The sequence below is a fragment of the Esox lucius genome, chromosome 3 (assembly GCF_011004845.1).
Source record: "Esox lucius isolate fEsoLuc1 chromosome 3, fEsoLuc1.pri, whole genome shotgun sequence".
Taxonomy (NCBI): domain Eukaryota; kingdom Metazoa; phylum Chordata; class Actinopteri; order Esociformes; family Esocidae; genus Esox; species Esox lucius.
Window position 1 is genome coordinate 5,032,267 of NC_047571.1, and position 23,806 is coordinate 5,056,072.

At 41.8% G+C, this 23,806-nt stretch overlaps 1 protein-coding gene across 2 annotated transcripts in view; it reads left to right on the top strand.

The window, feature by feature from the left end:
- LOC105018039 (ephrin type-B receptor 1) overlaps nucleotides 1-23,806 on the top strand; it is a 249,021-nt gene that overhangs the window by 55,384 nt on the left and 169,831 nt on the right. For both annotated transcript variants that reach the window (XM_034291392.1, XM_020045462.2), the window contains exon 2: nucleotides 148-212. In XM_034291392.1, the coding sequence (XP_034147283.1) occupies nucleotides 148-212 (65 nt within the window). The remainder of the gene's footprint in view (nucleotides 1-147; nucleotides 213-23,806) is intronic.

Below are 23,806 nucleotides of genomic sequence, written 5' to 3' on the forward strand. Positions count from 1 at the left end.
CTGTAAAAGTCATTTCAGTGGGCCTTCATGAGCTGCACTTCAACCATGGGACAGGCATGAGAATGATCTGGGAAAATACTCTCGGTTGCACTGTGATGGTCTCATAGCTGACCCTAACTGGAACGTCTCTCTCTCTCCCCTGTGTAGAAACGTTGATGGACACTCGGGTGGCTACAGCTGAGCTCGGCTGGACGGCCTACCCTGCATCAGGGGTGAGTACCAGCCTGACCGGACTACAGACTGCGCTGTGGGAGTCATCATGGGAATGTCTGTACTGTGAACCCATACCAAAAAAAAGAGCACATGTAAAATATGCTGTATATAAATATGTCATTTGGATTCTTCTTTCAATGCATTTTTCAATGAATGCATGATAATCTCTAAACAAAGGTCATTAGTTCCTAATGTATTTTAGCTCATGGGAATAGATGCTTTCTCTCATAGTGTATGGTACGGATCTCTTGACGAATCGGTTCTTTGTTGCCCCCAGCACTTTAGGAAGGGGTGTAGGTTACTCTGTGATACCACAACCCAAGGAACTGTATACGTCCGGGACAGATAACCTTCACTTTGTCTGTGCGTCAGTAGACCAGCGAGCCGATCAATGTCCACAGCGGTAGTGTAGCATCATCCTCACCGGGGCAGACAGACATGCCACAGAACTACTGCAGCCACTCAATTGACTATTACTTTATTGTAATGTCCTCCCCATCCCAACCCTATCTATAATGACTTAATGACATAATGGTTCCACTTAAGCCAGTAAATGCCAGCCCAACTCTCTTCAGTGGAAGCCAAGCTGGATGGAGCAGCCAAAATGCTACTGTAGTGGTGGAGAATAACACTACCGTTAGATTGTACCTTCTGCAACGTTTCGGCGGAAAATCACCTTCATAATATTTTTGGGGCTTTTGATAAATCATTTGTTATCGAACGAGTGCAGCTGTTTTTCTTTTTTTGTTCAGCGTGAACTATATGTCATGCCTGCTCTTACTTTTGGTTGACTACTTTCCGGACCGTTGCACAGTAAATCATGCAGCAGATCTGGGCCGTAAAACAACCAGCCACTGTGTCTAACAGGGACAGGCTCTTTGGTACTTTATGAGGCGTTTTACACACACATCTAAAGAGTTTCACGCCACATAGAGCACAACAGTGGACACATGCATGCAGAAACAGGCGGGCAGGCACACACATGCGCGCGCGCGCGCGCACACACAGTTTACAGGCTGAGACACTGACTCATTTTGATTGGACAATGGATATGATGTGATTAAAGACAGTTTTTTTTTTGTCCTGAAGGAGCTAGCACTTCAGTAAGAATAGGCTTACGCAGCTGGACTGAGGGCCGGGCTTTGGTTGAGAAAAGTGCATGTGTCTTTGTATAAAGTGCGTGCAAGGGAACTCAGGGGAGATCTATATCAGTTGGGGGTAAAAACAAAAAAGCTTGATTTATTTGATTTAACAAGATCTCACAACTTGAGAAACATCCTTTTATTTTAGTACCTTTCGAGAAACATTTTCACCTAAAAAATTGAAAATAAAAACTGTGACCAGAAATGTCTAAGATCCATTTTCCTCTTGTCATCCTCAGAAAGAAAAGTTGTTGATAAATATTTTTCATCACAATATTCACAAAATTAACACTGACCTCAACTCTGCAATACTGAAATCAAACCTGAACCCTGTAGGAACCTCTCAGGTTGAGATTATTATAGTAAGATATTGCTAGAATATCAAACCCCCATATCAGTGCTATAATAGGTTAAGATTTTTTAGCAAAGAAAGCCACTGGTTTTGTTTAGGTATACAGTAATTGATTCAGGACATGAAACGACAGGTGTTTGTAGTTGTCTCATTTAATGGTACATAACAGACGGTGTCCAGACTACTTGTGAATGTATAAAAATTATCGAAATGGAGGTTTTGATACGCTTGAACATGACCACACACTAGCTGTGGTTCATCTGTTCATTCAGCTACTCTTGACCTCAGTCTTAAGGCACATGAACAGACATGGAAAAATCTTAAATGTTAAGCGTTGTGCCTGGAGCACAGGTATAGTAAGGAATTCTGTGTCAAACTCACTTTATCTAGACTAGACACGAGTAGATAGAACATTGTTCTCCTCCCAGGCACACAAGCATTAGAGAGAGAGACTGATGTTGGATGTCAGGTCGCTTTAGAATTACACACTGCTAAAACTGTTTTGAAGCCAAGCTTAAATCCCTTGCATCAAGGCAATATGCTTATGTCAAGATATGTTCCTAGATATGTTATAAAGACATGTTACTAAGATGATTGAGGATGAAAATAGAGCCATTGCTTTACCAGGTAAGTCAGATGAGAATCACATTATGTAACTGTATAATTGTTTGTGTGTGTGTATATATCTATATATATAATTTCCCTGTCCTAAAAAGGTTGTTTTCTTTACACTTGAGCAAGGCACTTTAGCCTAATCCTCCTTAAAAACATCTTGAAATTAGCATCTTCTAAATTAATGGGAAATAAACATGAATTTCTTGAAAGTATCAATAAATGTACTTTTAATAAGTATTTTTGTATATCTGCTAATTACAAGAAAATAAGTCTAATTCTTTTTTTTATTTGGTGATATACTGTGGATTAGTAGTTTGAGATATAGTCAGCAACACACATTCTGTGAACACACAGACACATACACTTGCACCCACTATAGGCTCCAACTGCTGCATCTGTTTGATCCCCGAACTACCTTGTGGCTTCAGTGTTATAGTAGATACTCTATTATGCCAGAGTAGGAGGGATCCCTAGACAATGATCCAAGGTCAGTTTTCTGCCTTCTCCCCAGTGGTTAAAACTCCATTCTGAGGAAGGTAAGCAGATCCTGCATTTGTGTCTAAGTCAATGTCTGCCAGGAGGGTACGGAGCCTGACATTAGATGCTTGAGGCAAGGTTTGTTTGTATGATTCTGGCAGAAAAATGAGCGGAGACGGCTTGTGTTTGTGACCCAGATTGTTGTAGTTAAGACTTGAGTAGTTGTTCTGCTTCTACTTTCATGAGGTGTTGTCTGGTAAAGCAAGGCTGTGCACTGATGGAATTACTGTTTCCTCTCAGAGTTGTCTATAAGCAAGGATTGAGACTGGCTGCAGGGAGAATATGTTTCTTACTCGCTAGTGGAAGTTACCGGAAGAAGTCAGCAGTATTGATCCCTCAGTGTGTGTGTTTGTATATGTGTGTTCTTATATGAGTAAGAGAGGAGAACGGGAAGCGTCGGGTGCAGATAACCTCAAGGCATTTATATGTCTGAGAGAGGATGCTAGGTCACTCCGGTGATAAACACGCACACACAAACGAGCGCGCACACAAAGTTTATTTTGGATATTTAAGTGCATACATAGTGCAAAAGCAGAGGTTATTGTGATGCCAAACACATTCGATGGCAGACGCTAGGGGTAGGCATTTTCCAAAATAGCCAAAGGCTGAAAAACTGCAGCAATGTTGTATGTTGAATATCTGGTGGCTTGGGTGACTTATACTGACTGCTTTGCCTTATTCGCTCGAAGAAAGACATGTTCTTGGGGGTCCTTAAGAGGTTCTTCACATTGAATCGGTTTGGGAACCCCTAACGGTATTTTAATTTTAAAGGATTCTTTAAAGAACCAGTGAATTATGATTCCTCAGATAATCTTTTGAGTTTACATTTTTGAGGGGGTCCGTTCCAACGGTTCTTTGAGTGACAATTAAAAGAAGATTTAAAAATATGTATTGACATTAATCCTGGAAGAAGTCATTGGTTTCCCCGACATTTTCTATGTAAAGGATCTTCAAGTAACCTTTCCTCTGTGATCAATAATCATACATTTCCTGAATGCGTATAACAGAGGGAATTATCAACTTAGATAACATTGAATATTTAGTGAAATGATATAGGAATAGGCATTTCCACAGTTGTTTAATTGAATTATGTTCAGCCTGGTGTGAGTAAGCACCACCACAGTTTGGAGTCTTTCAGTTTGTAAATAATTGGAAAATAAGTTATTGAAATGGAATCCCGCTGTGGGCATTCTTCTCTTATAAACCCAACAGTTAAGATACGAGGCCAAAGTTATATGAATGCAGTTTCTCCACATTCAATATGTATTGCAATTCAAAACTGTGATTTCATTGCGTTTCAACGTATTGCTCACCATATGTCTACTGCAGAGGAACAAAAGATAGCCAGGAGTTTTGATGAGTCATGGAAATAAAAGTGTAGAGAACAAATTGGCTTCTTAAAAAGAAGATGAAGAACAAGCTACGGAGCTTTAGTGCTGGCAGAGCAGAACAGCGCAAACAATTATATTACCACAGTGTCAAAACTCTTCAATATAGTACCGTCAAAAACAATATCACAATAGGTATCTACAATATATCTTTGTTCACCCCTCACTAAGAAGGAGCATGCATGTAACGACAAGGTGATGCATTCATCTCTGTATGGAATTTTTAGAATGAATGTGAATCCACCTCCGGACTCACCGAAGACATACCCCTCAAAATCATGCAGTATGACACATACATGGTCAAATATGTATTTGTGTAGTAGAGCGGTGGAAAGGGACACAAGGCAAGCAGATGTGATTAGACCGGTCATTCATAGTGTACTCATATACACCACTGTTTTAACCTTTATTTCTTTGGTTGTATCCCACCCGCACATGTATGCTCGCATAAAACTGAGGCTCCTGCATAGTGCCTTGGTGATAATGCAATAAATATGAGATCCTACAGAGGCAAATGACCTTTGACCTCTACCATTCAGCCATGCAGAAGGCTGGGGGCAAGCAGACGTGAGAAGTAATGGCTAAGACAAACACAAACACACAGGCCACTGTGTTCTTTGTAGTCTGGAGAACAGCCTGTCAGACGTATGAGAGGAGAGCAGGAAACTGGGAAAGGGAGGCTGAGAGAGTTAGAGGGCTGTTTTGTCAGGGTGTTTCTGGGGAATATGGGGAAACCTGGACTGAGCAGAGTGAAATAGGCAAAAAGGATAATTGTGTGCATAGAATGGGGTGAGAAAAGTGACATTTTGCCATGGGTGTCTGGGTTACCTCATTCGACTATGCCAATGTTTGGGATGGAGCAGAGGCTTGTGGTGCATCAGAAAGGGTATGGCGGCTAGTGTGGGTGGGGTGGGGGGGGCTGTTGAAGAGGAGATGGGGGTACAGTGCTGAAACTAAGGGGTGCACCAGGACAGGATTCGGGCGCGGACTGGGGTTTTTCCAATTCACGGCTCATGGATGGGGTGATGGGGAGGTGGTGATTAGAGCTGGTTATATGGATGGCTGTCCCTGTACAGTCAGTGTCTGCTGAGGTGCCGATGTCCCACCAGCGTTTCTCAGAGGCGAGAGGCCTCATTGGCCGTCTGACCATCTGCTGGCCGGACACGCACAACTTTACCGTTCATACACAGACACGCATGCGTAACACACCCGCGTGACCAACGCCTTCTTGACACACACCCGCATGCCCACCGGCAGGGCAGGACGAATTTCAAGAGCGAGAAAGATAAGAATAAATGGAATGAGAAAGATAAGTCAGTGAAATAGAGAAAGGAAGAGGTATATGTAAGTAAAACAACATGCAGAAAAAAAAGGGGGACAGAGAGAGAGAGAGAGAGAGAGAGAGAGAGAACTGAGGTGAACTGTGACCCTGGGGTTTGGAGCTTGAATTGAAAGGAGAGAAATGACAGTGAGGCATTCTGGCTGTGCTTCAGTAAGAGAAGAGCACCTTAATGTCAGAGTGACATACAGTACACACAAAAACACACACACACACACACAGTGGAGGAAATAGTGTGTATGATTTTGATGTCTGGCGGACCGTGTTGTGTTTTGTTCTGTGCAGACATCATCATCATTTATACTCACCATGAATGACAAAGACAGGCAATCGCACGGGCCAGACAGTCTGTCTGTCTGGACATTTCTGTGTATGCATAGTTTGTACAGTCAGACTGAATTTTTTATTTTGTTCTTCCAGAAAACCTATTTAAAATCACCCAATTGTTGAATTTGAGTAACTTTTCCTGCTTTGCATACCAGGCTGTGGTCTTTAGTTACTAAATGACCATGAATAAAAGATTTGAGACACAGAACTAGGACATAAAAATGAACTACAGCCTCCTCTTCTCAGTGATGGGCATTACTGTTAAGGCAGAGCGGCGAGAGGCATTGAAAGGAGATAGGAGATACGGCAGGTGTGTGTGTCCTCCAGTCCAATATCAAACTACCTTGTTCACCAGCAGACGTGTGAAGTTCGCTGTGATTGCAGTACATTTCTCCCCTCCTTGGCTCTCTGGTCTCCCGAGATGTCAGAATGCATATTTCTTTCTTTCAATCCATAAATTTTTTTCTTGGTCCGCTTTTTTCAATTTTTCTCTCTTCTGAATCTCTTTCTGTCTTTCTCCATCCTCTCCCTCCATTTCGTGTGTGAGTGTGTGTGTGTGTGCGCGTGTGAGTGTATTGGCTTGCTAATACCCTGCCAGCCCCTGCTGACTCACTCCTTTGTATATTTCTCAAAACAGCCGTACCTGGGATGCAGAGGGCCATGGCATCTCTCTGTCTGAAAATGTCTTTCCCTCCATCTCTCCTCTGTTTCTTTAAGCTCTCGCTTTCTTTATCATGGTCTTCCGTTAATCTTGTAATCACCCTTTTCACAATTGTTCTCGATCGTTCTTCCGTCCCCTTTACTCTTTCCCTTCCTCAACCTTTAGAGGCTGATATCTGTTCATCTGTCCAAACAGTCTGTCGTCTTCAAGCTTTACAGCATAAAGCTGTGTAATCCTGTAGCTATTGTTAGCAGATGGATAAACCAACAGTTCTTTCCCTAGTTCTTTTCCACACAACACGAAACATAAGCCTTTCACAATAGCGCTCAAGGGCATTTTTATTTCTAATAAATGCTGGGCAGTTTTAGCCTTTATACTTTTTACTTCAGTGGGGAAACCCATTGAAAGTTGTTGCTAGATGGAGAGACATCAACAAGGGAATGAAAAGCTGCCTTTCAATAAGCAACTAAGTCGCAGCTTGATTGCCTTGTCTTACGTGCTCATGAAAGTAGATCATTGGTAACTCTGTTGCAACCATGTGCCTCTTTTCAGTTTTGTGCAACTAGTTACAAGTCCCGGCCAATTAAAACAACTGTTTTTTGTTAATTCAGAAATCCGGCCCAGTTATGTCAACACAGCTGTGGGAGCTGTGGGAGCTGTGATAAAGGTGCACCGAGATTTGGCAAATGGGAGTTCTAACATTAAATATTGGAAAAAGAGGGCTGGTCAGAGTTTTTGTACTTGGTTTTGGCAGTCATGTAAATGACCTCTCTCTGACCATTTTTGACTGTAACTATTCAATATGAACTAGTTTGTTGTTTGCACATTTAGCTTAATTGTTGCTATCTTGCTAGCTAGTTTAATAAAACAATGGTACCGGCAATTTCCTTATTAAATAGCTAGCTGATTTGTAGAGCATGCATTGTTTAAAAATCATTTCACCATGACCAAACAGTTGGCTGAGCAAATTATTTGTGAAATAACTTAAATATTTGTAATGCAGCAGATAACATTAGGTGAGTGTAGAATTCCCATGCACTCATATTTATCCCTGGACCTTAAAGGTGAATTGCAGTCACATGATCACCCCGTTGAAATTGTCAATCTCCAAATTCACATGGTTATACATGATCTCACCTTGTATAAAAGTGATCTCACCCTGTCTCAGACAGATCACAGCCAATCACAGATCCAGTCAAAAATGAAGTTTCAGGTTGTTTGGGCCCGGGGGGGTGCACCACTCTCTTTGTTTTATTATGCTAAAATCAGATGTCACTGTTTCCTAAACCAATGAATTGTTTGCATGGTGGGATCTGTTATCTGGAAAAATATTTCATATGGATAATCATGTGACCGGAGGACACATTTAAAGTAAATTCCATTGCTGTGTCCGCTTCCTTCCCTTCTAATCAGATACTGATTTAGACCTGGGACACCAGGTGGGTTCAACTGATGATTAAGTACAACAGAAAACAAGCCAGGTCTGGACCATGCTGTGTAAGAGTTATGTAATATAAAAAGTTGTATTGGCTGTTGCATGCATTTTCTATAGCATTTTAGTTTTTCTGTATGAGTAAATTTGCTGGAATGGATTTCCCTTGGAACATGTAAACTCATAAAAGCTACGTTGTGATATGGGCCCGTTTGCTGCAACAGGGTACATGTTTTTAAGGTCTCTCAAAATAAGGATTCACCACCCTTGGACCTTTCTACATTTTATCGTGTTAGAACATGAAATCAAAATGTATTTAATTAGGAGTTTTTGCCACTGATCAACACAAAAAAAGCCATAATGTCAAAGTGATTAAAACTGCTAATTGTTCTAAATAACAAGTATTTGGTTGAGTCTCTTTGGCAGCAATAATGAGTAAATTTGGATGAGACTCTACCACATTGCAATTTCTTGTTTTCCAACTAGCAATTTATGCCCATTCTTCTAGACAGTTTCAACGTTGTGCCACATTCTCCCCATTTCTTAACAATGGACTTTACCGTGCTCTGGGGCATATTCAAGTCCTTGAAAATGTTCTTACAGTATGTCCTACCCTGAATGGTGCTTTTAATTAAAGAAGTTTATTCAAGATTCTTTAATGTTTCCTCATCTCCATGATTTAGACTTAAGAATTGTACAAACCAACTGTGGTACCTTTGAAAAACAGGTGTATTTATCCAGAAATCATGTGAAACACCTTAATTGCACACGTTGACTATATTGACCACTAATTATTTGACTTTTGTTTGCACCACAGCTCATTCAGGTGTATCATATCAAAGTGGATGAATACCTATACAACTTAGTCTTTTCTCTTTGTGTTTTTTTTCTTATTAATTTAGAACAATTTGCAGATTCTTTTTTCACTTTGACATTATGGACTTTCTTTATATTGACCAGTAGCAAAAACTCTAATTGAATCCATTTTGATTTCATGTTGCAACACAATAACATGTGGAATAGCCTAAGGCAGGTGAATACTTTTGAGCACCACTGTATGTTATATAACATTTAACATGTTTTAAACATGGCACTTGCAGTGCTCATTTGTTTGTAGACCCACCCCCCAAAACATAGCAAGGCAACATCTTACATGAACCACAGATTTGAGATCTCCCCAGAGGGTCAACCACTAGAGGGTCAACTTGGCCTTGTGTTTAGGGTCATTGTCGTGCTGGAAAGAGTGTACCATGCGCAGCTTTCATGCAGAAGAATGCAAATTGTCTGCCAGTATTTTCTGATAACATGCTGCATTTATCTTGCCATCAATTTTCACAAGATTCCCCATGACTTTAGAGCTCACACACCCCCAAAACATCAGTGAGCCACCACCATGCTTCACATTGGGGATGGTATTCTGTTCACTATAGGCCTTGTTGACCCCTCTCCAAACATAGTGCTTATGGTTGCAATCATAAAGCTCTATTTTGGTCTCATAACTCCAAATTACAGTGCCAGAAGCTGTGAGGCGTGTCAAGGTGTTGTCAGACATATTGTAACCGGACTTTTTTGTGGCATTGGCACAGTAAAGACTTCTTTCTGGCAACTCGACCATGGAGCTAATTTTTGTTCAAGTATCGTGGTGTTGTGCTCCTTGAAACAACCACACTGTCTTTTTCCACTGTATTTCTCATAAGGTTCCCTGTGGGTTTTTCTTTGTATCCTAAACAGTTCTTCTGGCAGTTTTGGCTGAAATCTTTCTTGGTCTACCTGACCTTGGCTCGGTATCAAGAGATACCCGAATTTTCCACTTTGTAATAAGTGATAGAAACAGTACTGATTGGCATTTGCAATGCTTTGGATGTCTTTTTATATCCTTTTCCATCTTTATCAAATTCCATTACCATGTCACGCAGGTCTCATGGCTCAGTATCTAGCCTGTACAGTGCATCCACATGTGACCTAATAAACTCATTGACTATTTATTGACAAATGTAAGGTCCTATTTTTAAAACTGAAAATGGCTATATGTGAAGTGAGGGAAAAAATGGCTTTGGGTGGGGGGAAAACTTATGTGCATTGAGTAGATAAACATCTATGGGTCAAATGAAAGCAAACGTTATATATGAAACAGATAAGTGAAACAGATTCCCATAGAATATTTTTTTCAAACAATCCATTATTCAGCGCTGTCCCAGTCTTTAATTTGCATTATTAGCATCGTCCAAATTCATGAAAGGAAACGTTTCGTACCGCTATAGCGAAGATGAATTGCAAACGGAAAACTACTTCATACAACATTCAGTAATCTGTCACGGTAGCATAGAAAACTGCACACAACAGCCGGCGGAATTGGCTGAATTCAAACTGGCACTAGCAAACTATTTTCTATTACCACCATACTCATCCTCTGTTCATCAGCAGTGATGTCATCTAGGTGTGCGTGAACTTTAACCTCATCAAGCTATGTGGAGATAAATTGCTTTGTCTAGCTTTTTAAAATTGCTTCTAGTTTACACTTGTTATTATTGCTATATTCTTTTATATATTTTTGCTTTACATTTCTAAATTCTTACTTCATAGATGTGTGCCATGTCACAAGAATTTCATTGTGCAGGATAACACTGTGTTTTTCGGTGTGTTTGATAAATGAACTTTGACCTTAAGATTTCCTTTGTTTGTATCAAAGTCAACTTTGATAGAGGACTAAAGGCAAATTCAATTCCACCAAGTTACCCAATTCAACCCGTGGAGACAAGACAGATTGTAACTGATACTTCTGATGTTATAACACACAAAGTACACATTCCCTCCTCGTGTAGAAGGGTGTTTGTGAGTGTACACATTTGCGTATGCACCTGTACTATCCTGTGATTCCATTTATGAAAAATGTCATTTAAATTCCTACGTTCATGCCTTTTAATTTCCTTTTATTTTTTTGCCCATTTATTTCTGGTGACATGGTTCAGCCATTTATTTCTGGTGACGTGGTTCAGTCTTCCCAAGTTACCATGATTGATTTCCATCTCACTTCCCTCACTGCCGCTGTTAACTAGATGATTTGACTAAATTGCCTACCTTCCTTTTGTTTTTGTCTTTACGCTTGGGTGGAGTAATAGGAATTTCACTCCATCCCGTCATTCTCAGACTGTTACCTGTCTGGAAGAGCTGCATTCACCAGCATCATAGCTCATATAAGGCATGCGTTCACTAGTAAAAGCGGCCTTGATCGTCAATGTCCACCAGCCCTGGAAAAGATATGAGAATCTTGAATGTTCAGATAACTGAAAGTGTGCATGTTAATTATGTTATTATAAAAGCAAAATGGCAATGGAGAGATGGAAAAAGAGAAAGTGAGAGAGAAATAGGCAGATGGGGCGAGCGATAGAGAGGAAGGCACCAGACTAAGCTCGTTCTGCTGAATGTCACAGTTTGATGGCACATTACGCACAAACGCTCTCAGAACCAAAAAGATACCCATTTCAATGGAATACGGGAGCGTGTAATAAAGCCTAATGGCAAATATTGTATCAACGCAGCATATTCTCACAGGAGATGATGACATGGATGTGCGTGCTAGTGATGTGTTGGTGTGCACCAAACAAATGCCTCTGTGCACACGCAGCCCACACAATTAAGCATGTCAGCAAAAAAGAATAGGAACTAATAATTTTTCCAGGAATATAAAACTGTTTATCCATTGACCATGCATTAAATACATGTCCCTGCGTGCTCTTCCAGTCTAGGTTCTACTTTGCCCTGCTTTTATAATGATTACGTGTTGATGGAGGGATGGTAGTCTTTCCAAATCAGTCCTTAGTCTTGTCCATGTGAAGAATCATCAACTGGGTTGTATGGGTCCTATTGTAGATGCTGACTGGCAGAAAGGTGTGATATATCTGACATTATAAACCAGGTATTTTGAATCCTGAATGCAGATTTGCTGAAAGTGGCGGTAGAAAATCTATACATATATAATTTTTTTTTTTTACTGTTGTAATTGTATTGGTAATTGGTTTAATAGAAAGATTGTGTTCAGGGTTTTTTTTACTACCTAGATTGATTTGGGCACAGGTTAACAACAGTCTTGAATATTTAAATACTGCTAGTGAATTTGACCTGGAAGAAAAAAAACATTGAAATGCATAATGCTTTTTACAACTGGATCTTTGTTGAATTTTGTAGTGATTCAATATCATATAACAGACTTTCTGGGTTTGAACGCTGGTTAAAACCAATGATTAGAAGGAGTGAAGAATTTAAATACACTAATAGATGTGTGTGAGCAATTGGATGCCTTTAGAATATTTACCCGAACCTCCTTGGGCCATATTTCCTTAATATAGTGCTCTCTAAATCAGGGAAACGTCATTGCCCCATTTATGACCTATGACCTACAATGACCACTGATGAAATCTTCCTCCGTACTTCCTCAACAATCTTCCTCCTCAACAGCTCCGACACATCTCATCTGCTCTCCCCTCCAATGGAGGTATTTTTGAGCCCAATCAAACATGCAGTGTGCGTAATTGCAAAATGGTTGCTGGGATCACTGAGAAGGAGTGGGAGAGCTGGGAGTGTTTTAAATATTACTATTTCCTCCCCATCCATCACAGCCAGCCACGCGCAACGAGCAGACCAGATGCAGAGCAAAATAATATTTCCCAAGCAAGCCGCTGACAGCACCAGGCTACTCAGGCAACACAGCTGATCAGAAATTATAATAGCAATCATGTTGGAACGTATTTTATAGGCCTGTCAGTTGTGGAGTGTGTGTTTGTGTTTGTGCATGGGTGCGTGCGTGTGGGGGGTAAGTGGGTGGTAAGTTCTATGTGGGTGGGTGGTTGTTTGGCTACTATATGTCTCTCAGTGTGTGTGTTTGTCACTGTGTGTGTTACTCCAAAAACTACTCAAAAGTTAACCGATGTGCCCTATGACCTATGTGTTTTGATTTTAAAGAACGTGGTCAAAGGTTAAAAATGAAAATGGGTTAAGTGAGAGGAATTGAAAAGGGAAATAGCGTTTTCTTTCAGTGATAACTGTGAGCTTGGAGGAGGGATTGAAAAGAGTGAATTACGCCGAGGGTATGGAGAGTTCAGTGGTATCGCTAATTCTCACTGTATGTATTTCCTTCCAGTGCAGTAGATATACCAGCTCTAAGCTATTGTGGCCCGGAAGTGCAAAACACAACCACTAATACAATTACACACCCCCAATAAAAAAACTCCCCCCAAATGTGCAAAACATAACCACAAATACAATTACATACAGTGGGTATAGAAAGGAATCACCCCCCTTTAAAATAATCACATTCTGTTGCTTTGCAGCCTGAAATGAAGACAGACACAGTTTTTGTTTCATTCAACTGTATTTACTCAGTGCAACTTATAACATCCAAGTGAAAGATATAACACCAACATGTCAGAAAAAAATAAAAAAAACAATCACTGAGTTGGAAAAAGGATCACCCCCTTTTGCTTTAATTACAGCCTTTAGTCTATTGGGATATGTCTCTTTCTAACTTTGCAAATCTAGACGTTGCAATATTTGACCACTCTTCTTTGCAGAACTGCTCAAGTTCAGTTAAATTTGACGGTGAGCGTTTGTGGACTGCTGTCTTCAAGTCATTCCACAGATTTTCAATGGGGTTTAAGTCCAGGCTCTGACTAGGCCATGCAAGGACATTCACATTTTTCTCCTTCAACCACTGTGGTTAGTTTTGCTGGGTGCTTTGGGTCACTGTCATGTTGGAAGGTAAATCTTCTTCCCATTGACAACTTTCTGGCAGTGAACAGCAGATTTTCCTCAAGAATTTGACAGTATTTTGCCCCATCCAGTCCCTGCTGCAGAGAAACAACCCCATATCCATGATATTGCCACCTCCATGCTTTACTGTAGGAATGGTGTTATTTGGATGGTGAGCTGTATTGGATTTTCGCCAGACATCGTTTGGCGTTGAGGCCAAATAATTCAATTTTAGTCTCATCTGACCATAACACCTTTTTCCACGTGGCCTTAGAATCTTCAAGGTGCATTTTGGCAAAGCTCATTCATGACTGCATGTGGCCTTTCTTGAGGAGGGCTTTTTTCTTATAACCCTCCCATACAACCCACATTTGTGGAGGATTTGTGATATTGTTGTCACATGCACACAATTAACATTCTTTGTCGTGAATTTCTGCAACTGCTTCAGAGTTGCTGTAGGCCTCTTGGTAGCCTCTCTGACCAGTTTCCTCCTGGCTCTTTCATTCAGTTTGGAGCGACGTTCTGACCCAGGGAGGGTCTGTGTTGTACCAAATACCTTCAACTTCTTAATAATAGACTTCACTGTGCTTCTAGACACTGATATAAAGCCTTTCAATTTTTTTTGGATCTATCTTGTGACTTGCCTGTCCACAACTTCATCCCGGAGATCTTTTGACAATGCCTTGCCACCCATAGTTGATTGTTTTCTTCAGTTGCACAACCAAGGACTGAAATGCCTCAGGAAAAGCTTGTTTCATGCTGAGCTAATCAAAATGACCACAGCTGATCACAGTTGAACGTCAATTGGCTTTGTGAGCTATTGAGAAGGTGACCATACAAACCCGATTCCAATAAAATTGTGAGTAAAAAAGGAATGGAATAATTTATAAATCTCATGAACTTATATTTAATTCACAATAGAATATAGATAACATATCAAATGTTGAAAGTGAGACATTTTGTAATGTTATGCCAAATATTGGCTCATTTTGGATTTCATGAGAGCTACACATTCCAAAAAAGTTGGGACAGGTTGCAATAAGAGGCCGGAAAAGTTAAATGTACAGATAAGGAACAGCTGGGGGACCAATTTGCAACTTATTATGTCAATTGGCAACATGATTGGGTATAAAAAGAGCCTCTCAGAGTGGCAGTGTCTCTCAGAAGTCAAGATGGGCAGAGGATCACCAATTCCCCCAATGCTGCTGCGAAAAATATATTGGAGCAATATCAGAAAGGAGTTTCTCAGAGAAAAATTGCAAAGAGTTTGAAGTTATCGTCATTTACAGTTCATAATATCATCCAAAGATTCAAAGAATCTGGAACAATCTCTGTGCGTAAGGTTCAAGCCCGGAAAACCATACTGGATGCCGTGATCTTCGTGCCCTCAGACGGCAATGCATCACATACAGGAATGATACTGTAATGGAAATCACAACATGGGCTTAGGAATCCTTCCAGAAAACATTGTCGGTGAACACAATCCACAGTGCCATTCGCCATTGCCGGCCAAAACTCTATAGGTCAAAAAAGAAGTCGTATCTAAGCAGGATCCAGAAGCGCAGGCGTTTTCTCTGGGCCAACGATCTTTTAAAATGGACTGTGGCAAAGTGGAAAAGTGTTCTGTGGTCAGACAAATCAAATTGAAGTTCATTTTGGAAAACTGGGAGGCCATGTCATCTGGACTAAAGAGGACAAGGACAACCCAAGTTGTTATCAGCGCCCAGTTCCGAAGCCTGCATCTCTGATGGTATGGGGTTGCATGAGTGCATGTGGCATGGGCAGCCTTAAAAAATAATGAGAATATATATACATATATATCCGAGTCCTGATCGAGAGTTAACTTCCGATTCCGATCGAGTCTGAAACCACGTGATCGGGTCCAATTTCCGATCACGTGATTGGATCTGGACATCCCCAATTTGTACAGTGTCCTAACTTTTTTGGAATCGGGTTTGTACATAAAATATTCATCTTTGTGTCAGATGTTCTGGTTCCAATAGGAATTATGCATTACTTTGCAAGCCAATGCCTTGTGGGTAGCTTTGCAAAACTCTGCCGAAGTCTTGACAGAAGTGTTGATTTTTATTTTGAAAATCTGGGAATTTCCTTTAAGTTATGAATGTTTTTAACACATGACTTTCTAGCCACTGTGCTAGGATTTCAATCTGACATTTCACAACATATTTTGACGGCATCTGAAATGAACACTCCATGAGCTCGTGGTGGGAGGCTTACAATACTTCAAAATAAGGATTTATGAATATTTTAAGTATTCACAGTTTCATATGTTGTAACTGTTGGCAAGTAATTGAGGAAAGGAATAAATGTGTTCAATAACCATGTTTCAGACATGGGTGGTAACCCATTTAAAGGCCAACATGATTCTATATTTTCATGTACAGTAAACATGAAATAAAAAAAAATCTAAATCATAACTATTCAGTTCCAATGAATTGTAATTTATAAGTAATTACTTACTCAACAAAATTATGTTAGTTGACTTAAATGTTTAGATGTAATCAGTTTCCTCAAAAGTTTTGAGTATTCTGAGGTTTTACAGTGCAGGTACGCAGGGTTGGGTAGGTTACTTTTTAAAGGTAATCCTTTACAGTTACAAGTTACCTGTCCACATTTGTAATCAGTAACGTAACTTTTTGATTACTCAAACTCAGTAATGTAATCTGATTACTTACTTACTTTTAGATCACTTTCATATTAACAGGCATTAGAAAACAACTAGGAATAGCCTATAACCAAATGAACACCTTTTGCAGGATCAATCAATGTTAGAGTTTACATAGCTGGCCAAAAACGGAATTCACATTTTACCTTATGGGTTGTGTAGGCTGCAGTGTTTTGGAAATGGATTTATAAACCATTGCTTTTTACTTCAATATGATTGGGCTACATCTCTACACGTTAAAGGTCTGTCAGATATTAAGTCATTCCAATTAATCCAATAAACCTTGATCTTCCAGAATCTGACTTTTTATCTGAACATAACCCAAAATCTAATGATGCTTAAGCCTGTTCTGTTATTTTTGTTTTATTCATGTTTTTATTTGCTTCAATTACTCGAAAAGGGTATTGCCATTGTTGTATATAAAAATAAAGATATCCGTAGTTTTTCGTGCATAAACTAAATCTGCATTAGTCTGATGATTTGCTCCACAACCAACATTGTCAAAATGTTGCAGAAATCCCTGCACGTGAATGCAGGTTTGCAATCGTGAACTCCCGCATAGAAATAAGATTTATTATGGCCACCGGTGATGGATTTTCAAAACGCAAATTAAAGAAATAAACCAGCACTCTTAGCTTAAAGTAAATGACGTCAGCAGCCAATGATAATCAATGAACACCATTTTCAGAGATGCAAAGCAAGCAGAATCACATGACCTACCTATTTGGACGGAGTTGATGTGGCCGCGTCAAATACAAATAATCATAATTTGGCAGAGTGCTTCCTAACATACCTTTTCTCCTCAAATGTTGTGGTAAATTCCATATGTTTTATCTTGAAGGCAGCGCCATGTTACAGCTATCTAACAAATAGTTGCATAATCTATGAAACAATTCCTGTAAAAGTTATTCGGTGCAACTCATCCTGGCTGTGTTGTTCAGTGCATTTGACAAATAAACCTTAAAACTTGAAAATGATATAACACCAGGTAGGCCTGTTGCCTATCATTGTTCTAAGAATTGTGCGTTGAGTAGATAACTAAATAATATTTTATATTATCGAAGATATACTCTGTTTTTAACAGCCATCCAACCAACCAAAACCCAATACATTTAAACTAGCTCTTCCTCCATCCCTAAACTGGTTATGTGCATCCACCTTTGCGCGCATGATGATCACACACAACTGAGGCGCACAATTCATATTTTGGTTCAAATAACAATGTTTTTATTACATTAAATAATAAACTCAAACATACCATGTGTCATAATTATTTCACGCTCCTCTTCTTTTTCAATTGAAGTAATCCAAAAGTAATCATAATCCAGAAGCTGTAATCTGTAAAAATTAATCTGTAATCCAATTACAATATTTTTGTTGGTAACGTAATGGATTACAGTTACTGTTTTTTGTGTAATCCGTTACTCCCCAACTCTGCTGTCAGGTACACCACTTGCTTTTTCCACAGCCTACTGTCGGCTATTAATCGTGAACACAAGCTGTAAATCTTCACCAGCTTGCTGTCTATATGTCCAGTTATTTAAAATAAAAATAAATCAACCCTCAATTGGTGTATTTATTTGTAAATACCATGTGAATATTTCATTTGTGAACCTGATCAACTGCTTCTCACCCTGAAATACACATCAGTAATACATGAATATCACCAGCCAGAGCTTGATAACCTCAATTCTGAGATGTTCTTTGGTATGTCATCACCTTTTCAAAACATAAACATTTGTGAAGATTAGTAAAGCGTTATGACGGGCAGTATCTCGAGCCCAAGACTTTCGGAATAGCCAGGCACATTACCAACCTTTACAATGCGCTACCAAAACGTATTATACATAACAAAATTATTAAAACGTAACATATCTTACGAACGCTATTACAACATATCAAATTTTACGAATGCTATTAAAACGTAAAATAACATATGAACGCCAGACAAACGTATGATATTTACGAACACTATGAAAGACGAATTTTTCACAAAATGTTCAACCTGTGTTTCTAACCGGCAACGTTTGGATGAGAAGGCAGTCACCCTACCCACTGCCCCACACTAGATATATGGATTTAGGATGAGTAACAGCAACAACAAGGTCACTAGAATATGTTATAAATGCATTTTATCGTTAAAGTTAGGTTAATGTAAGGCATCACAGCACTGGGGTTTGTGTTAAATTTAGATATCACAGCTCTGGGGTTAAGGTTAGTGTTAAGGTTTGGAATACGGTTAGGAAACAAAAAAGGTTAGGTTAAGGTTCTGTTAGGTCGCACAGCTCCGGGGTTCAGGTTTGGGTTAAGGTTAGGTATCACAGCACTGGGGTTAAGGTTAGGGTTATGGTTTGGTTTAGGATTACAAAGAAAATCACTTCAAACAGATTTATGTTGTGAAGATCCCACTCGCCCTTACTGTTTACATGTTCCTCACTGGAGCAGTGGGTAGTGCACCTGTCTGGAATGCGAAAGGTTGCCTGGTCGAAACAAAGGTTTCACTTTTTTATTCTCTTTTCCTATGTTATTTTACTGAACGTAATATATCTTATGAAATCCCCTGGCTAAAATGTACATAACATTGTCTACGTAGTGTCCTGAGACCAGGCTGGCATTACCCACTACACCAAACAGGAATGTCTTAGCTATTCAGAAGCCAAAACATTCCTGTACCTACCTTTTCCGTTTTGACTTAATGTTGTGTTGTATTTTGGTGGAATGCCTTTATGTTTGGGGAAGGTGTATTGTGTTGCGGGTGTGTCTTCATATTAGTTGTTGTGTTTAAGGGGGAGTATTTTTATTGGGGTATGTAATTGTATGTTGTTATGTTTTGTACTTTTGGGAGGAGTATTTTTATTGGGGGTGTATCATTGTATTTGTGGTTGTGTTTTGTGGTATTGCGGGGAGTATTTTTTTGGGGGTGGTGTAATTGTCTTTGTGGTTATGTGTTGCACTTTTGGGGGGATATTTTTTTATTGGGGGTGTGTCATTCTATTAGGGGTTGTGTTTTGCACTATTGGGGGGAATGTTTTTATTGGCGCTGTGTAATTGTATTAATGGTTGTGTTTTGCACTTCCGGGCAACTGTTTTATGCTCTTTTTTGTGTTGAAACATCACACGCGTTTACACGCATTAATGCAGTATTTCCTAATTCTAAAGCATGGACACCTGTTCACTCATTCAATGTTTTAGTTAGACTCACAAATAAAAATAAAATACAATCTAGGTTCATTATCAAAAGAATCATCCCAAGCCTGTTGGATAAAATGTAATATCTCTGTTTCTCATATCCACCCAGACGTTTTCACCCTCCAGCGATGACATTAGATTCAAGTCCCTGGGCGGGTGGGGAGTATTCCTGTGCACATCAAGGACACGATTCCAACACTGTCACTGAATCCTATGGGGGAGGAAATATGACTTGACCCCTGAATCTATTTGGGGGACAAATACAGGTATAAATGTAAATCCAACAACAAATCCAATGGGGGGACTTACAAATAACTATGTACCAGTAACATGAAGTGTCTTCCTTAATATTGATAACCTAACTGGCACATCAGGTAATGGTGGTCTGGAGTGCCATTCAGAAAGTATTTCCCAACACTCATTGAACATTACAGTCACAGTAGGATTTTACAGAACCTCTCTGGATGGATATAGCCATGGACATAATTTATATTCACCTTGATGTTACAGAATACACTGTCTGTCTCTGTGTGTCTGTATATGTGCCTGTGTGTGTATGTCCAGGTCCGTTTGTACATGTGGCAACAAATATAGTAAATCCTGAAAAATAATAAAGTTTTTTTGTCAGGTCCACATTAGGGAAAATTATATTTCTGACTTAGGGGTTTAAGGAAAAACGTATAGTTGAACTTGGGGATGCTTTTAGGCAGAGACGTCACTAGGCCTTTTTTAGGGGGGCTTTAGCCCCCCTAAAACATGTTTGTTTGGGTTTGAAGTTAACCAATTGCAACGAATTATGTTCAGAGGAAGGGAGATCCAGTTGTTAAATTTTCTTATTTAAATTATGATAGATTTTTTAATTACTTAATTCCAAGATGAATAGGCTAATAACTAAATCTGGTTTTGAAATGATTCAGAATGATTCAAAGAAATCTTGCTTAGAAACAGAATATACTGTATGTAGATTTTCATTTACTATGAGCTATAGTTGACAAAAGTATTTTGGCTATATATTACTGCAGTTTTTGTGACTTTTGTTGGTGTTGTAGGTGTTTTGTTGGTCTGTGGTTTAATATAGGTGTGTCTGGGTGTGGCAAGGACACGCCCACAGTCAAATCCTTGACATCTTGTCCACAACCAGATGTGTCTACCCAAACCATTGCAAATTGTGTATAGCTGTGCTGTTAGCGAGAACGGCGTATCACGCTTCAATACTAATAGATATTTTGGCGTTTTCTTTTTTTTTGCTAAATGCTTTGGATGTGTAAACACCACAATAGAGACCAATCTACTTACGGTATAACAGCAGCTGCTGCAAGTCACTGGGTTTGAGCAAATATATCACCTCTACGCACGGCTTGGGCTCCGGAACCACACTCCTTGAGAGAGGATGGACTCTTCACCACTCTGGAGTTGCCCATGGTGAGAGGCGGCGGGCTGGTGTGGGTTTGCTTATAGCTCCCCAGCTCTGCCGCCATGTGTTGGAGTTTACCCCGGTGAACGAGAGGGTCGTTTCCCTGCGCCTACGGGTCGGGGATAGGTCTCTCACTGTTGTTTGTGCCTACGGGCCGAACGGCAGTGCAGAGTACCCGACCTTCTTGGAGTCTCTGGGAGGGGTGCTGGAAAGTGCTCCGACTGGGGACTCTATCGTTCTACTGGGGGACTTCAACGCCCACGTGGGCAACGACAGTGACACCTGGAGGGGCGTGATTGGGAGGAACGGCCCCCCTGATCAGAACCCGAGCGGTGTTCAGTTCTTGGACTTCTGTGCTAGTCACGGTTTGTCCATAACGAACACCATGTTCAAGCATAAGGGTGTCCATCAGTGCACGTGGCACCAGGACACCCTAGGCCGCAGGTCGATGATCGACTTTGTTGTCGTTTCATCTGACCTGCGGCCGTATGTCTTGGACACTCGGGTGAAGAGAGGGGCGGAGCTGTCAACTGATCACCACCTGGTTGTGAGTTGGATCCGATGGCGGGGGAGGAAGCTGGACAGACTCGGCAGGCCCAAGCGTACTGTAAGGGTCTGCTGGGAACGTCTGGCCGAGTCTCCTGTCAGAGAGATCTTTAACTCCCACCTCCGGAAGAGCTTCGACTGGATCCCGAGGGAGGCTGGAGATATTGAGTCCGAGTGGACCATGTTCTCCACCGCCATTGTCGAAGCGGCCGCTCGGAGCTGTGGCCGTAAGGTCTCCGGTGCCTGTCGAGGCGGCAATCCCCGAACCCGGTGGTGGACACCGGAAGTAAGGGATGCCGTCAAGCTGAAGAAGGAGTCCTATCAGGCCTGGTTGGCTTGTGGGACTCCTGAGGCAGCTGACGGGTACCGACAGGCCAAGCGGACTGCAGCCCGGGTGGTTGTGGAGGCAAAAACTCGGGCCTGGGAGGAGTTCGGTGAGGCCATGGAAAAGGACTATCGGCTGGCCTCGAAGAGATTCTGGCAAACCGTCCGGCGCCTCAGGAGAGGGAAACAGTGCCCTACCAACGCTGTTTACAGTAGAGGTGGGCAGCTGTTGACCTCAACTGGGGATGTCGTCGGGCGGTGGAAGGAGTACTTCGAGGATCTCCTCAATCCCGCCGTCACGTCTTCCATTGAGGAAGCAGAGGAGGAGGGCTCAGAGGTGGACTTGTCCATCACCCGGGCTGAAGTCACAGAGGTGGTTAAGAAACTCCTCGGTGGCAAGGCACCGGGGGTGGATGAGATCCGCCCTGAGTACCTCAAGTCTCTGGATGTTGTGGGGCTGTCTTGGCTGACACGCCTGTGCAACATCGCGTGGCAGTCGGGGACAGTGCCTCTGGGATGGCAGACCGGGGTGGTGGTCCCTCTTTTTAAGAAGGGGGACCGGAGGGTGTGTTCCAACTATAGGGGGATCACACTTCTCAGCCTCCCCGGGAAAGTCTATGCCAGGGTTCTGGAGAGGAGAATACGGCCGATAGTAGAACCTCGGATTCAGGAGGAACAGTGTGGTTTTCGTCCGGGCCGTGGAACACTGGACCAGCTCTATACCCTCTACAGGGTGATGGAGGGTTCATGGGAGTTTGCCCAACCAATCCACATGTGGTTTGTGGATTTGGAGAAGGCATTCGACTGTGTCCCTCGCGGCATCCTGTGGAGGGTGCTTGGGGAATATGGGGTCCTGGGTCCCTTGCTAAGGGCTGTCAGGTCCCTGTACGACCGAAGCAGGAGCTTGGTCCGCATTGCCGGCAGTAAGTCAGACTTGTTCCCTGTGCATGTTGGACTCCGGCAGGGCTGCCCTTTGTCACCGGTTCTGTTCGTAATTTTTATGGACAGAATTTCTAGGCGCAGCCAGGGGCCGGAGGGTGTCAGGTTTGGGGACCACACGATTTCGTCTCTGCTCTTTGCGGATGATGTTGTCGTGTTGGCCCCTTCAAGCCAGGACCTTCAGCATGCACTTGGACGGTTTGCAGCCGAGTGTGAAGCGGTGGGGATGAAAATCAGTACCTCCAAATCCAAGGCCATGGTCCTCAGTCGGAAAAGGGTGGCTTGCCCACTTCAGGTTGGTGGAGAGTGCCTGCCTCAAGTGGAGGAGTTTAAGTATCTAGGGGTCCTGTTCACGAGTGAGGGAAGGAAGGAACGGGAGATTGACAGACGGATCGGTGCAGCTTCGGCAGTAATGCGGTTGATGTATCGGTCTGTCGTGGTGAAGAAAGAGCTGAGCCGCAAGGCGAAGCTCTCGATTTACCAGTCAATCTATGTTCCTACTCTCACCTATGGTCATGAGCTTTGGGTCATGACCGAAAGGACAAGATCCCGGATACAGGCGGCCGAAATGAGCTTTCTCCGCAGGGTGGCTGGGCGATCCCTTAGAGATAGGGTGAGAAGCTCGGTCACCCGGGAGGAGCTCAGAGTAGAGCCGCTGCTCCTCCACATCGAGAGGGGTCAGCTGAGGTGGCTTGGGCATCTGTTTCGGATGCCTCCGGAACGCCTTCCTGGGAAGGTGTTCCGGTCCCGTCCCACCGGGAGGAGACCCCGGGGAAGACCTAGGACACGCTGGAGGGACTATGTCTCCCGGCTGGCCTGGGAACGCCTCGGTGTCCCCCCGGAAGAGCTGGAGGAAGTGTCTGGGGAGAGGGAAGTCTGGGCATCCCTGCTTAGACTGCTGCCCCCGCGACCCGGCCCCGGATAAGCGGAAGAAGATGGTATGGTATGGTATGGTAT